Genomic DNA, 14,525 nt, shown 5'->3' on the forward strand with positions numbered 1-14,525 from the left:
CACTTGTAGTATCGATTTAAAATGATCAGACAGCAAACAATCTAAAAACATAAATCGATACGATTTAAAAACCTTATGTAAAATATAGTTACCATTTGATCCAGTTCATGGCCGGCCTACACAGAATGTGGGTTTAATAATGATCTATTAATTTACCATCTTATTACATCACTCACACCGTGTGCATGGCTCATGCAAGCATATAAATATGAACCCAGTGGAGTGAGTGAGTGAGTGCGTGAACCAAACGCTTGTACTTGCTGGGTCTTTGTAGTCAAACCAGCATTTTGCTTTTAACACAAACACAAACCATTTCTCAGTTTTTAGTCCAACCAATCCTCTCTTTTTCTTTTCCATTCTGTATCCAAACCAATCCTCCCGTTTCCTTTTCTCTCTTTTCCCAAATCGAATCCAATCCCACCATAAATACCTCAAAACAAACCCAACTACCCTCTGCTCCACAATCTGGTGCTATTTTTTGTTCATATCATAACCCTCTCTCTCTCTCTCTCTCTAAAATGTCAAGGAGAGCTTGTACGAGGGTGAGTTTCAGTCCTGATGTGAATGAAAAGCCAATTCTGTACCTGAAACAGGCTGGTGGCGGCAGCGGCACCAGAGTAGGTGGAAGTAGGAGCAGGGTGACCGGAATTTGGACTTCAAGGTTGCACAAAAATACACAAGTTTTTTCCACGCCCATCAAACTGCTACGAACCCTCAGAGCGAAGGTGGCTACAGCAGTGTGTATTCTGTCAGCAAGAAAGCGGACGTCTCGGAAGGTGTCATCGTCCAACCACCTGATAAGGTCAAGGTCTGTATCCGACCCTATCGAATCTCATCGAGTTGAAGCTTTGGAGGATTGCATCGAGTTCTTGAATTCTGCTGCTTCTTTGCAAAGGACAAACTCAGTTGCTTGAAATTATTGTTAATTAGAGATTTGTGGAATGATTAGTGTTCATAAAAGGGGAAGAAATAAAAAGGTTTTGGTTGTTGCATGACAAATTTATCTGTAACATGTAGAAAGATACATAATGAGTGCGAATCACATCATCTTGTGTGAATTTTTACTTTTTTACCAAGTTGTTTTAATTTTGAGCAATCACTGATACTATCTAATTCCTGTGTTCGAGTCACTTAATCTACATCCAAAGTATTGTGTTCGAATCAGTAATTAGCAAGTGTGTAACTCAAGAAGTTAAAAACTTGCAACCCCAGCCGGCAAAAGCTTTTTAGTCTACACCCGAGGTTCTGTGTTCGAATTAATAATTATTGTGCTTGTTCTTCAACTTCAAAGTACCCATCGAATATTTTACAAGTACATAAGATGATGCAAAGTTACCAACTCATGGATACTGATAAATTTTGAAGAATCAGCATGGGCTGTGGGTCTAGGCTTTAGAGTCCCGTGCCTCTTTTTACCCCATCAGAATTCAGAAGTTGCTATCAGGATTGGACCACAATATTTCAACTCAACGAATATCCCATTTGTTCACATCAACTTTATCTCAATCTTTTTGACCCAACAAAGCTGCTCATTTACCCAGGAAGATCAATGGTTAATTCAAGATTAATCAAATATCTTGAGACATTACACGCTTTTACAACAAAGAAGGATCGATAATTCTCCAAAAATCGGGGCATAAACCCATGTATTGGTTAAATTATACGATAGATATTAGGATTGCTAATGTTGCTTGCTCCTGTGTATAAATGATGAACAATAACAAAACGCGTTCAAGATTCCAACGAAAGCTTCTCATGCTCTGTAATGCCCTGGCTGGAAGCTTTCTTCATTTCCAGAGCTCTCTTATAAGGAGGGGCGATTGGGGGCTGTACGGGATCCAAGCTCCGGTAAGTTCCCTGGGCGTCTTTAGGCAGAGGGTAGGAGCGGTCGGAGTCATACCCACTCAGATCACCGCATGCTAAAAATGGAATGTACACCTTATTTGGCCCTTCCAACCACCCGCTAGTGCAATCTGCCAAACGACACGATGACCTTAATTACTGCCATATCAATGTCCAAAAAAACACAGCAAAGCTGTGCTCTTCATTCGATTTTGAACTGTGATTCTTACAAATCCATTACTCATAACCGAAGAATTGCAAGAATGGCTATGAATACTGTAATTTTTGTGAACAAAAGAGTCTCAATGTATATATACCTAGATCATCTGCTCCGGAGGGGCTTCCCACTTTTTCTAGCAGGCGATGCAGATCCTTAGGGTTGAACTCATCGGGAGGGGAATAATTCTCACAAACTGCAAAAGCCTCTGTATAACATAATAAGATTATACCAGTATTAGTTTTACACAACAGAGGCATACCTCCACGTCATTTTGTTAATATGTTCAGAAGGCTAGAAGGGACACTAATTCGGCTATAATATCACAAGACGAAGATCATTCTGCTCCATTTCATGTGAAACTTAGATCTAGACCAGAATTATATCTGAATTCCAACTTATAATAGTAACCAGAAAGAACCCAAATTTTTTCACACAATCCACAATCCATTGCTCCTGAATTTTGGTACTCAAAGTCTCAAATGGTTACATGATAAACCATAACATAAGACCGATGATCCAACATGCTACTTAGAATCACATACATTCAATATTTTACAAGCCGAAAATATATAAATACTTGAAGAGAATAAGCAGTCCAATTTGTTACCTATGCTGGAGTTGCGGCTGCTTTTCGGCTTTGCAAAAGTCACGACAGGGAAAAATAATTTCAGCTGCAACAAAATGAGCAAAACAACAAGGACATTCATTTAATGAAATCATGGCTTTTGATGCCAAAACAGAAGAAAAAACTGCAGAAATATATAGTTGTAACAAGTTTTTAGGACCCCAAATTTCAGAGCTTTAAAATACCTGACAGTACAGAAGACTTGTATCTTTCCCACGGAATATCTTTGCTATAAATTTACCACCTTCTTTCAGTACATGAGTCACAATTGTTAAACCCTGCAAGGAAGGTCCACCCGGCGATATCAATACAATGCAAAGCTCAACAGTCTATGCATGGGTTAGGAAGATTGAATGCAATGTAGACTAACTAGCATGGACAACAAACGATGATCCACAGCCGTCTACAACAAGTAATTATCATGCAAACTTATGATGGAAAATTGCCTTGGAAAATCTTCGAGGGCACTTACTGCTAGTATCAGCTGGGACTGGACAAATTCATCCATGTCATGAAGGCCAGTAACTGCAAATCGGATAAAGTACAGCTTAAGAAAATAGTAACTATAAACAAGAGCAGTAACAATGCGGAGGACCATGAAACCAGATATGCTGCATACCGTCTGGAGCACCATCACACACAACCAGGTCAGCTTTGCAGCCGTCGAAATGTCTGATGACCTAAAATGGTTGCAAAAATTCCGATAAAGAAAAACCAGATTACAACACACATCACCATATTATGATGACAAACAATATGCAGAGGAGAAGGGAAAGTAGAAATGTAGCTGATTGTTACCACTTCCGCAGTTCGGGCATTAGTTATATCACCCTGCACTTGAATAACACCTTCAATTGGAGCCATTGGCTGCAAATCAATAGCTACAATAAGTGGCACACCGCCATCCCTCAAAAAACCGGAAGGATCAAGTTAGGATCTTTGTTTGTTAGAACAACAGCAATACTACTACTACTAGCAGCTGAAAATTACATGAAAACTTACTTAGAATCAGATGAACTTTTTGCTGGGAGATACAATTTCCTACTCAAAACCTGCACCAAATTACGCATCGAAGTTAGGAACTTTGAATTGGGTTTTCAGCGAAATCACAGCAAGGACAATGTCAACATCATATACGAATCATTTGATACCTGACTCCAGCTACCAGGGGCGGCACAGAGATCGACGACACGCTTGACGCCGTCGAAAATATTGAACTCCTCGTCGATCTGGAGGAGCTTGAAGGCGCTGCGTGCACGCCATCCTTCTTCCTTTGCTTTCCGGTAGTAGATATCCCTCTTATCCCTTGAAGCCTTACCCATCTTTCTCTGCTTTCGCAGAAACAGTGGGGCGGTAAAGTTCTGAGATGGGTTGTGCTCCGGCGGAGCGCGGTGCCGGTAAACCCTAAACCCTCCTCTGGCTCGTTTTCAACTTTTTTGTTTTACTAGCGGCGGCAGGGCTAAGTGGCTATTGCCGCCACCGTGGGTTTTGGTAAATGAAGATGTGGACAAATAACGCTGTGCCGTTTCGTTTCGAGGATTATCAACTGAACGACGTGTAGTTTCTTTGTTGGAGACATTTTATTTTGTAAATTGACGAAAATGATCAGAAATCAACTCTCACGAGTCACGACACAAGCAATTAGAATTGAGCACGTACTACAAAACTGATCATTTTAGCAACAGAAATTTGAAAACATCATTTTAGTCACTTCTTTGAAAAACACTATGATGGAATGTCACCGTCGATCATTAGTTCTAATCATTCTGCCCGAAGGGGTTATTCCTAACATAGGTTTCAAAGGAAGCAACGTTTTCGACAATCCGATTATTTCCATTACGCTGTACAACCATACATGCAGTTTCTTGAAAAGCACGCATGGCGCTCATACAGTTTGATCTTCAATCATGAAATGGCACACTTATTTGGGAAGGGAATGGTTGTCCATCTGAGAACTGCATCGAGAGTCTACTCGTGCAGTGTAATTAAGCATATGCTACTAGATGATTAAACCGTTACCGGCGTCGTATAACAAATCAATGACAGAGATATCTCAACCTGCAAATCCCCTCAATCTGAGAATACAAAATTTTCAATAAAGAACCTCAAAAGTAGCAGATCGAATTGGCTCCACAACGAAAGTTAGGGCACTGTCACAACGGTTGAAACCCCAATCACCAGCAAATCATGGTTTTCAGCTTCCAGCGACAGACGGGGCAGTTGTCGGCTTTGCATCCTCAGCTTTCTCATGTTCTTTGTTGAGCATCTGGAAAACAGATTTGGAAAAATCATAAAAATCTACGCCACAATTTAAATTCAATTGAATGCGTTCTAAAAGTACCATACTCCAAATTCTTATGAATAAAGAGATGTAATGCTAATAGCATATCCTTTTCAATTTCCAATCTAAAGTAGCATATTCACATGATCACATTTTCATCTGTTAAGAGGCACAAAAGGATAGAACACGTTCATCCCCAACTCAAATTGTCTTACCAACTGGGAGAGGTAGGAACGTTAACAAGATTAATCGACTTGCAGTTTACTATTTTCGTTTTTTTTTTATAAGAATAGATTCATATCTTTTGGAACAAATCAAATGAAATGAAATCCTTGCAACGGGCTGAACATTCACTCTTTTTCTTGTTCGTTTACAGAAACTTGTATTCCAGGGAAAAACAAAACCTTAACAGTGGTGGTGAGCTCCTATAAGGTGTTTCTTAAGTTCAGCTCAGAGACAGCTAAAATAAGAGGGAGGTATAAGGGGGTCCTAAAACCTATAAGAAAATTCACCATGTGTGTGGTGTGGCTGTATGCTTCCTGTTGGATGGGAAGAAGTTAGAAGAGCATTGGTTACCTTGTTGTTGATCAAGTTGTGGAGGGCGATGACGCTTCGGATGAGAGAAGAAAGATATATAACCAACATCATGTCATTTGTTTTTACTGCATACGGAAGGGAAATATACATCAGAAGGCCTAAATTTAGAGCTATCTAAACTACTTAACTCACACGCTAGATATTTTTGCTTGTATACCTGAAAATCCCTTCACTAATTCTGCCACATTGAGATTTGGAAGTAGATTGAACACGTCCTGAAAGTCAAAATAAAAAAATCTCAATTTGACTAACTTATAATAAATAAAGAAATAAAAAGTAAATAAACTGAGTATGCAGGTAGAACTATAAACAGAACAAGGTAGAAATAATGAGACAGAGAGGTAACTTATCATTGAAAAGTGTACCTGTAAATGGTAAAGTATCTCATGATTAAGTGGAAGCTTCTCATCAATGACAAGATCTAGGTAACTGCGTATTTCTCGTAACCGTGCATCCAAACCCTTTAGAGCAGTAAGTTTTCCAGTAACCTATAAATAACAAAAGGTAAGTGTAATCCTTTGTAGATGAGTTTTAACATTTATGAGTCAATGCTCAAAAAATAAAAAATTCTGTAGTTTAATGTCAAATTGAGCTTTGTCGTGTTTGTTTTTCTTAAAAAAAGAAGACAACAAGATGCCTCAAACAAAAGAAGAAAATTTAAATTGAAAAACCTCATTTGCAAGTGTGCTGATGGTTGTATCCTTTACATCTCTTAGTAAGTGTTCCACTCCTGTTGATAAATAACAGAACAGTATATTAGGATTTTAACACTAAAGGGAAAAAAATCAGCTTGTGTATCCTACAGTTTCTTTAATAACAGGGGAAAGTTCTTAAGTGGGAAATGTTGCTATTCATCCTATGACATACCGATTTCCTCAACCTCATGAGCAGCAATTTCAGAGGGCACATGAACAAAAATCTTCTGGCTTTTTTGAGTTGCATTCTGTAAACATTAGCAAGCTTTTACATTAGTTGCATTGGAGGCTATGTGGAACCGCTTTATGGAAATGTCGTAACAACTATGTTCCTCGACATCTAATCAGGGATGTTATCCAAATAAGATCTAAAGCCGTGGTTACCTCTTTAACTTCTTCGACATCATAGTAGGCTTTGGTGGGTATTCCCAACTCCTTAGGCTGAACATCAATAATGACCAGGACTGGATTTGGGACATAACTACAAACCATAAAGAACTAAAGTTTATAAAGAAATTAATAACAGTTAAGCCCGACAATCATGTATTCCAAGCTTGAGAAGAGTATATGGATCATATAACATTCATTCACTATACGACAAGCCATGATGGCCATGCAACGAATAATCAGGACAGTAGTAACTACAGAGGAAGAAAAGCATATACAGGGGAAAATGCACAATGGCGCTAAATGCACGCATATAATAATTTAAATGATCTTACTTGTGGAATAAACTGTGAATATCCAGATCATTCTCTTTAAGTTTTGGCCCGGTGCTATACCAACCTACAACGTGCTCTTTGGCTGCAATTTAACAGACACATACACAGATTACTAACAACTACCAGAAAAAAAGAGCAAGCATCCATATTTACACAAAAGCTGAACAAAAGTTACCATTGATCCTCTTGAACATGGAGAACATTGCTTCATGGTAGTTATGGTCAAGAAACCAAATGCTAGGGTCTTTCTCATCTTCTTCGAAGGGCACTGAACATCAAAGTAACAATTTCGAGCTCAATCTTCAATTACGGTAAAACAAACCCAAACCCTAATCCAAATTGGCCCCAATTGCGCAAACCCTAACCCCCAATTAAATCACTCATACCCCCTAAAAAAACCCAATAACAATCACGAAATTACTGCCAATTTCAATTTAACAAAACCCTATAATCCCCAAAATCTCAAAAATCCACAATGAATCCAACAAATTTCCGGATCTAAACCTAACGACGAGGCAAATTAGGGGAGAGGGGGCAAAATTGAAATAATGCGGTAAATCAATCGAGGGAAATGAGATAATCAGACCTGCGTAGCTGTTGGAGACGTCGACGACACCTTTGTAGGTGCTTCCGAGCAGAACGCCAACTACCCGCTTGCGAGTGTCCTTGGCGACTCGGTTGTAGTTGTCTACGATGCTGAGCAGAACGAGCGGGTGAACTATCACCTTCTCGATCAGTCTCGCTGAAACTTGCTGCGTTTTGATGACGTCCATACCAAAGCTTCGATCCGTGCTCTGACGGTGAAATTCGTTTTTCCGTGTCCAAATTTCTAAAACCCTTCGAGAACGAAGAAAAACCCCGAGAAAAAAAAGAGAGGAGAGAGATGATAAAGTACTGGGATTTCAGGCTACTAGGGGTTCAGATGCCGTCCGATGCATTGACCAAAAGGATTCACACTGTACTTAAAAAAAAAAAAAAAAAAGGCTTGAAAACTTTGAGTTTTAATGATAAGGACAAAATAAAAGGTAAAGTGAATAGTACCATGATTGACTTTTTAGTGTAAAAATGTGGTTTTTCGTTAAAGTGAACAGTTCGTTAAAGTTCCCTAAAAAAAAGGGGTATTCACCCTTCCGAGGACGAGAAAGATTCACACGAGCATTTCAACATTCTTTTAGTCACAAGTCTGACTTTCTATACTAGGAGTTTTGAATCCAAAACCTCTAGTTTTTATTTTATTATTCGAAAAATACTAACATTCACTGAATTGGACTGGCTTAGCTAGAATTATTAGTCTGTGTATCATCAAGTGTGGGAAGAAATCGTTGTCGAAAACTGATGCCCACAGGAACCAAGCCTCTGGATCTCGATTCCCTCTTGTGATTCTTATTTGCTTTCCACTACTCATTCCCTTGATTTTCATTGTTGACAGGGGCTTCCACATTTCCGGTCAGTGCTAAACGCTCTATTATCCTTATACTACTTAGTCCATGCCAAGTCAATCTCACTTAGTCCCTGAAACTAGTTTAGTCCGAGATAGTCCGATGCACGTACACACCATGATCTTTATATTTGATCATTTCAGTCTATCAAAGATTCAAATGTAAATTTTGCATTCTCTTGTAATCCACTCTTCTCTTTTTCTCTAATCTTAAGAATGAATAAATTAAAGAACCAATTGACGAAAATAAGGACGCAATGCATATGATGAGAAACTGTGTGAAAATTACAACCCTATGAACTTATTTTTGTTTAGTGATTGAACATGATACAAAAATTTTATTTTTGTAATGGCAGTGCCTACGAAAATCTATATGCAGCAACAGGAGCACTCCACTTGAAATTCGAGTTCCTGACCAGTTGCACCAGAATCTTCTTCCTCCTCCGATTTCGAATCGTTATAAGCATACCAAAAGCTCATCAAAATATAGAAAACAAGATTAGCTGCAGCCAGTGCAGCCAAGGTCCAATAGTAATTATCCAAACGACTTTTGTTCAAAGTGTCTTGAAACCAACTGGATCTCCCTCCCCTTCCACTTATCTTACCAACTAAATGAACCGACAAAGTACTGCCCATTGTCCCAGCTCCAAAAACAGCAATGGCAAACATAACCATGTACTGCGCCATGGACGGAGGAACCTGATTAATGAAGAACAAAGCAATGCTATTTTCTGCAATCCCATCAGCACCTCCTAGGAGAAGAAACTGTGGAAGCAACCAAAATATGGTCATGGAAATTGTTTCCTCCGGCTTGTCAATTAGACCATGGCTTGCAACCACGCCTAGCCTTCGTGTCTCCACTTTCGCTGCCGTGATGCAACATAGAATTGCAAAAATCATTGATACACCAATTCCAATTGGGGGACCATACCTTGTTAGTCCTAAAAGTTGTGTGAGTTTTCCACAAAATTGTTTGGCTTGGTCATAGAACCATAGAAGCAATGGAAGAGGAACCTTTATTCGCCCAACTTTGCGGTTCATGTGGATTGCTTGCTCGATGAAGTAGGTATTTCCGATTGAAGTTACAACACCCAATAGGATAAAGGTTGTGCATAGAGGAATCATGCATAGGATGCTTTTGGTTTCTTCCACTTCTGTGACTCTGCAAAGTCTCCACCTATTATTTTGTTGTTGCTCTAGAGGTTGGGTGGCTGATAAAATGGCAGCCTTGTCTAGGCACCTAGTTTCAAAAAGCAACTTGTGGGATTAAAATGTTACAAGAGGTGTCATTGTAATTGCGGTCATGTATTTGTTTATGTGTAAGTGTACGTGTGTGCATGAGTGCATAAGAAATAGTCCAAACCTGAGGTGGTTAGTGTGAGGTATGCAATAATCAACATCATGTCTCTCATAGAGCTGAGAGGCATCTCTCGGGCATTTCTGGAAAATTTTAGAGGCTGAGGCCACAAAGACCCTAATCAGAGTTGTGAGAGGGCTGCCTTGTCCTCTAGGAGTGTGATACGAGCGCGAACCAGTTAAGAAAATAAGTAGAGCTACCAAGGTACATATGGCTGGGATGCCATACCTAATTGACCAAGGCTTTATAAAATAAGCTGCAAAAACTCCAGCTATAGGGACGAGGATTGCCATAACGGAGGCTAAGCAGCTGAGGAAAAATTGCAAGAGCCTGCCCTCCTCAAGGTCTGAGTCTGCGTCTTCGTCTGGGCGCATGAACTGCTCAGCAATGAACGTCCCTAAGGAGGTCAAGTGACCGCAAACTCCCACAGCTATTAGGGCTAACGCTGTGAAAAAGAGGGCCTTTTGTGCTTGGCCAATGCACTCGGGCTCATATGCGCTGCAAGTGCCTGTTGCCCCGGTAAGGACTGGTGGCGTTGACATTGACAAAAAACCTAAGCCCTGCAGTCCAAAATGATTAATTTAGTGACCATATTTTGCTTAGAATTATATCAATTTTGTCTCGAAGAAACTTACCACACAGTAGGAAAAACTGGAAACTAAGACCATCCAGAAGTTACCCATGAAAGCATCCACAAGAAACTGCAAGCCCACTGGCATTATGGCCACCATGCCCCAGAAAATATTGAGAATTCCAGCCGCGTGGGTGGGACTGAGCTTCCATGCATCTGTTAAGTATGCCATGGTCATCCACATTGCATATGCAGCAAGTATATCCGCCCACATCAGAACTACAAATTGAAGACCACACAAGGAGACGAGAAAATGTTATGATGAATTATTGTGAAGAGTTAGAAATGTGGGTTAACCACAAAACAAATAAGTAGTGTGTAACTAGATCCAATTACCAGTGATCTTCACCAAAGATAACATAGTACTGTATAGCTCTCAGAACTTGCACAATCACTACGATTTTTTTTTCTTTTAACAAAAGAAAAGACTTCTTCGATGTAGCACAGAAACCATGTCGATTCTCAATAATTTAGAAGAAGTTTAAACGAGAAAACTTCAGAAAAGTCACACTCAAAGTAATGATATTATTCTCTGCATATGTAGGACATATATCGAGAATTGGGAGAAGAAAATATACAAAGTGATAACATCGAAGAATGAGTCATATGTTCCTCCCTGCCGTGTATGTATGATACGAAGATATTGATAGTAAACTCGACAAGTTGACATTCTTCTCTCCCACCTACTTTAGAATACAATCTTCAACTTGTAGATCTCTCCCTAACTGATAGAGCTAAAAAAATGGAGGCCAACTTGAGCATAAGTTGACATTTTCGATTGACAATTTAAGCTGCAGTAGGAAAAAGAAGAAGAAGAAGAAGAAAACATAAATCCAGTAAAACCGATAGGCAAACTATGTTGGAATGCGTGGTTATCAGAGAGTCCATAGTTAGGCATTTGAGAGTATTAGCTTTAGGGCCTTTGATTGTTTTTGACTATCCATAAAATAAAGGTCTCAAGACAAATACTTGAACAATTAAGGAAGATTAAAACGATCAAAGTGGAAAAATTACCCGGAAGGTGTTCTATGACACTATCACATTTGTATTAAAATAGACCTGCACATATATGTACGGATGGTTTATACTAATAAAAATGCGGCTAAATAACCAAAATGGTTTCTGAGATTTGCATAACTCATCACTTTGGTCCCCTAACATTCCAAATCGATAAAAGTGGTCCCTGAGATTGTCCACCATCCATCATTTTGGTCATTCCGTTAAAAACTCCGTTAAGTGTCCCGGTGCTCTTGGCCGGAAGTTTGGGAAATTTTCAAAGCTTCGTAACTCAATCGTTTTTTAACCAAATTCGACCCATAATATATCAAAATGAAGATAGAAAAGTGTAGAATAAGATTATACCATTTGGAAGCCCAATGCCTGGCTGAGATAGCCGGAAAATAGCCTCAAAGTTGACTGGTTCGAAGGAAAACTGGAAAACTCACCGGAAACTGGGTAAACTTTAAACGTTCATAACTTCTTCAATACTCAACGAAATCAAGTGATTCAAAAACGAAAATCATACTTCTCGACGAGAAAAAGAGAATGGTATCTTTTTAAACGGCTAAATCTCCGTGGTTTGTCCGGAAAAAGGCTCGAAAGTGGCTGTCTTGGTCTCAGTTAGCCACTTTCAAGCCGTTTTCCGGCCAAACCACGGCGATTTAGCCGTCTACAAAGGTACCATTCCTTTGTACTAGGGCAATGAACTCAGCCTCATATGCAGTGCAAGTGCCTGTTGGTGGTGCGGACATAGTCAAAAGACTTAAACCCTGCATTTTTTCCATAATGATTATCATCTATCTACATGCTACCAACAAACTTATATGTAGAGTGAATTTATATTTTGTAGTAGTAGTAGTGACTATATTATTATGATGGTTCTCACTTCTTGACTAATCAACTGACGTGACAACGCGTGAGAGACAAGCACTTTCTGTTTTCTTTGGTCTCCATTATTTGGCATGCTTTACTACTTTAAGTCCATTTCGAATGTTCAAAACTCCATAGAAAAATTAGAGATAAATCGAGTTCATGGTTTATCCTTATTTGCCAACCAATTTATATTACAAGAGGTACAAGGACGACCTAAAGTAAATTAAAAGTCTCAGAAACGCTGCCTATTACATCTATAATAGCATTTCAGAAACGCTATTAAAACAAGAGTTTATGATGGAGTTTCATAAACGCCACAATAAAACTTGCGCTATTACATTGTTGACTGACCTAACCTTTTTTATAACACTAATATTGTATCATTTCATAGCTTTTCCAAACTACAATCTATTTGGAGTTGTGGTGTAGTGATGAACCAGAAAGGTAACTAATATCAAATCACTGAACACAGTAATTGGTGACTGGTAGAAACTTACAGCGACGAAGGCAAGCCTGGAGAGCAAGACCATCCCATAGCTACCGATGAAATCACCCACTAGTAATTTCATGACCGCTGGCATTATACCCACCACACCCCAATAAATATTGACGATTGCAGCAGCCCGTGTGATGCTTATCTCACCAACGCCAGTTAAGTATGTAACGATAATCGACGTGAGATAAGTGGTGAGGAAACTTGGCCACAACGCGACTACAATTGAAGGGCAGAGTTACTATCAGAACATTAATTAATTTTTTCATATGAAAAAAAACAACGTCATGCAAAGACCATAAACAAGGTGTGCAGAGGATTAAAGTGGTGTGCGGATATCACCCTTCTTCTACTTACCAACGCTTGTCAACTTGGGTGATACTGACGCTTCAAGTGGCGACGACATCGACATTTCTAGGAAACAAAAACTCAACTTCTTCAGTCTGATCTCCCCTTCTGGTTTCAGGAATTTAAATGTTTATATAGTCACAAAACTCAGTATTATATAGAAATTAATTGACCTTGAACTTTAATATTAAAAGGAGGTTCATGCATTCAAAAGAAAAACGAAGCCTCCACATGAGAATTATTGTCGATCAACAGTTTTTAAGAAGACAGACAGAAAGGGTAGAAGTTTTAAAGAAGACCGTGTTCAGAAAATTCCCTAGTTGGTCTACCCAAGTCAATTAACTAAATTACTTTAACGCATCTTGATCTTAATTAATGAATTATAGTTTTGGCCGTTGTCTTATTGAATTACCTGATCTGAAATATTATTCGATCTTTAGAAAAGAGCTAGATACAAGTCCAAATTTATAAGCCATGATTACGTACAATCCACTTTTTTTTTATTGTCGAGTTAGATCTGACATCATTTTCTTATATCCTTCTGACAAATTTAATTTTAAGAAGATTTCTCTTTGGAAAATTTTATTTGAACCCATATAACTTATCTCTACACTCAGCTTACTCTCTAAACCCATATTATTTTTAAATCCATTTACTAATTAAACTATCAATATCTCTTTAAACGTACTACTTATACTATCCTCACAAATCCAATGCAATATGTAACTTTATTTTTACACATATGCTACGTACTAACTTGTTGAATTTGGAGGTTTGATTTATATTTGTTATTTAATCCTCAAGTCACAAATCTAAGTTCTTTGTCTCTCTCTAAATTTCTCATCGCCTTATCATTCTGTAATTTTCATCTAAAACGATTTATAAGATTGATATTGTTATTTTTGCATGTATAACAGTATAAGCTTCATATGTTGCACTTCTTAAGTGCAGATAAAATCGAAGATATAATTGTTTTCATAAAATTTCTCACGATGTTAAACTTCTTAAGTGCATATAAATTGCCAATTAATTTTTTAATAACATGATTTTTACTCATGCTACTGACTTACCACAAATTCAACAAGAAAGAAGCCAAATTCCTGAAGTAAACGCTTTTAACACTCAACAATGAGATATTGACTGCAGTAAGTTCTTAAACATCGACTGAATTTTTGCTTGGGCTCATAAAATAATTGAAATCAAACAAAATAAAAAATGTTACATAAATCGATCCATATCTTAGTTTGAAGATCAAAAACTTCAAAATCAATATCCCTACATAGAAGAAAGATTGCCCGATGCTAAGGGTTTGATTATTAGATGTGGTTTATTGATAAAGTTTAATTTTACTGTTAATTTAATCTTAATCTTAATCTTATACTTTATGGTTATTATGCAATACGG

At 38.3% G+C, this 14,525-nt stretch overlaps 4 protein-coding genes across 4 annotated transcripts; 1 reads left to right on the top strand and 3 right to left on the bottom strand.

Moving 5' to 3' along the window:
• Positions 1–518: 518 nt before the first annotated feature.
• Positions 519–914, top strand: LOC103433648 (uncharacterized). The gene has a single exon (XM_008371915.1). The coding sequence runs from the start codon at positions 519–521 to the stop codon at positions 912–914; it is 396 nt and encodes a 131-aa protein (XP_008370137.1).
• A 618-nt stretch (positions 915–1,532) lies between these two features.
• On the bottom strand, positions 1,533–4,242 carry LOC103433580 (tRNA (cytidine(32)/guanosine(34)-2'-O)-methyltransferase). Its single transcript, XM_008371845.4, has 9 exons — positions 3,839–4,242; positions 3,690–3,739; positions 3,486–3,594; positions 3,307–3,367; positions 3,160–3,212; positions 2,873–2,965; positions 2,670–2,733; positions 2,160–2,267; positions 1,533–1,973 (listed from the first exon to the last, which is right to left on the bottom strand). Exons 1-9 carry the CDS (start codon positions 4,007–4,009, stop codon positions 1,732–1,734), a joined length of 951 nt encoding a protein of 316 aa, XP_008370067.2. The 5' UTR covers positions 4,010–4,242; the 3' UTR covers positions 1,533–1,731.
• Positions 4,243–4,499: 257 nt separating this feature from the next.
• On the bottom strand, positions 4,500–7,964 carry LOC103433578 (26S proteasome non-ATPase regulatory subunit 7 homolog A). Its single transcript, XM_008371844.4, has 10 exons — positions 7,569–7,964; positions 7,158–7,250; positions 6,983–7,064; positions 6,645–6,741; positions 6,433–6,508; positions 6,237–6,295; positions 5,931–6,053; positions 5,723–5,780; positions 5,545–5,630; positions 4,500–4,953 (listed from the first exon to the last, which is right to left on the bottom strand). The coding sequence occupies exons 1-10, from the start codon at positions 7,753–7,755 to the stop codon at positions 4,882–4,884; spliced, it is 933 nt and encodes a 310-aa protein (XP_008370066.1). The 5' UTR covers positions 7,756–7,964; the 3' UTR covers positions 4,500–4,881.
• Positions 7,965–8,694: 730 nt separating this feature from the next.
• LOC103433647 (protein NRT1/ PTR FAMILY 5.5) lies at positions 8,695–11,547 on the bottom strand. Its single transcript, XM_029101738.2, has 4 exons — positions 10,745–11,547; positions 10,413–10,627; positions 9,784–10,337; positions 8,695–9,660 (listed from the first exon to the last, which is right to left on the bottom strand). Exons 1-4 carry the CDS (start codon positions 10,767–10,769, stop codon positions 8,790–8,792), a joined length of 1,665 nt encoding a protein of 554 aa, XP_028957571.2. The 5' UTR covers positions 10,770–11,547; the 3' UTR covers positions 8,695–8,789.
• Between the last annotated feature and the right edge of the window lie 2,978 nt (positions 11,548–14,525).

This window comes from Malus domestica, chromosome 04 (genome assembly GCF_042453785.1).
Source record: "Malus domestica chromosome 04, GDT2T_hap1".
Taxonomy (NCBI): domain Eukaryota; kingdom Viridiplantae; phylum Streptophyta; class Magnoliopsida; order Rosales; family Rosaceae; genus Malus; species Malus domestica.

Bases quoted from the DNA above. Each gene is read 5' to 3' on its own strand.
- LOC103433580 (XM_008371845.4), bottom strand. From the start codon at position 4,009: ATGGGTAAGGCTTCAAGGGATAAGAGGGATATCTACTACCGGAAAGCA. The intron at 3,740-3,838 runs GTATCAAATGAT...AATTTGGTGCAG, and splicing joins CCCCTGGTAGCTGGAGTCAG to GTTTTGAGTAGGAAATTGTA. The intron at 2,966-3,159 runs GTAAGTGCCCTC...CCTTCCTTGCAG, and splicing joins AGTCCCAGCTGATACTAGCA to GGTTTAACAATTGTGACTCA.
- LOC103433578 (XM_008371844.4), bottom strand. From the start codon at position 7,755: ATGGACGTCATCAAAACGCAGCAAGTTTCAGCGAGACTGATCGAGAAG. The intron at 7,251-7,568 runs GTCTGATTATCT...TTTGATGTTCAG, and splicing joins CGTCTCCAACAGCTACGCAG to TGCCCTTCGAAGAAGATGAG. The intron at 6,509-6,644 runs GTAACCACGGCT...TAATGTTTACAG, and splicing joins ATGTCGAAGAAGTTAAAGAG to AATGCAACTCAAAAAAGCCA.
- LOC103433647 (XM_029101738.2), bottom strand. From the start codon at position 10,769: ATGTTATCTTTGGTGAAGATCACTG. The intron at 10,338-10,412 runs GTAAGTTTCTTC...TTTGGACTGCAG, and splicing joins CCAGTTTTTCCTACTGTGTG to GGCTTAGGTTTTTTGTCAAT. The intron at 9,661-9,783 runs GTTTGGACTATT...TTTTGAAACTAG, and splicing joins CCTCACACTAACCACCTCAG to GTGCCTAGACAAGGCTGCCA.
- LOC103433648 (XM_008371915.1), top strand. From the start codon at position 519: ATGTCAAGGAGAGCTTGTACGAGGGTGAGTTTCAGTCCTGATGTGAAT.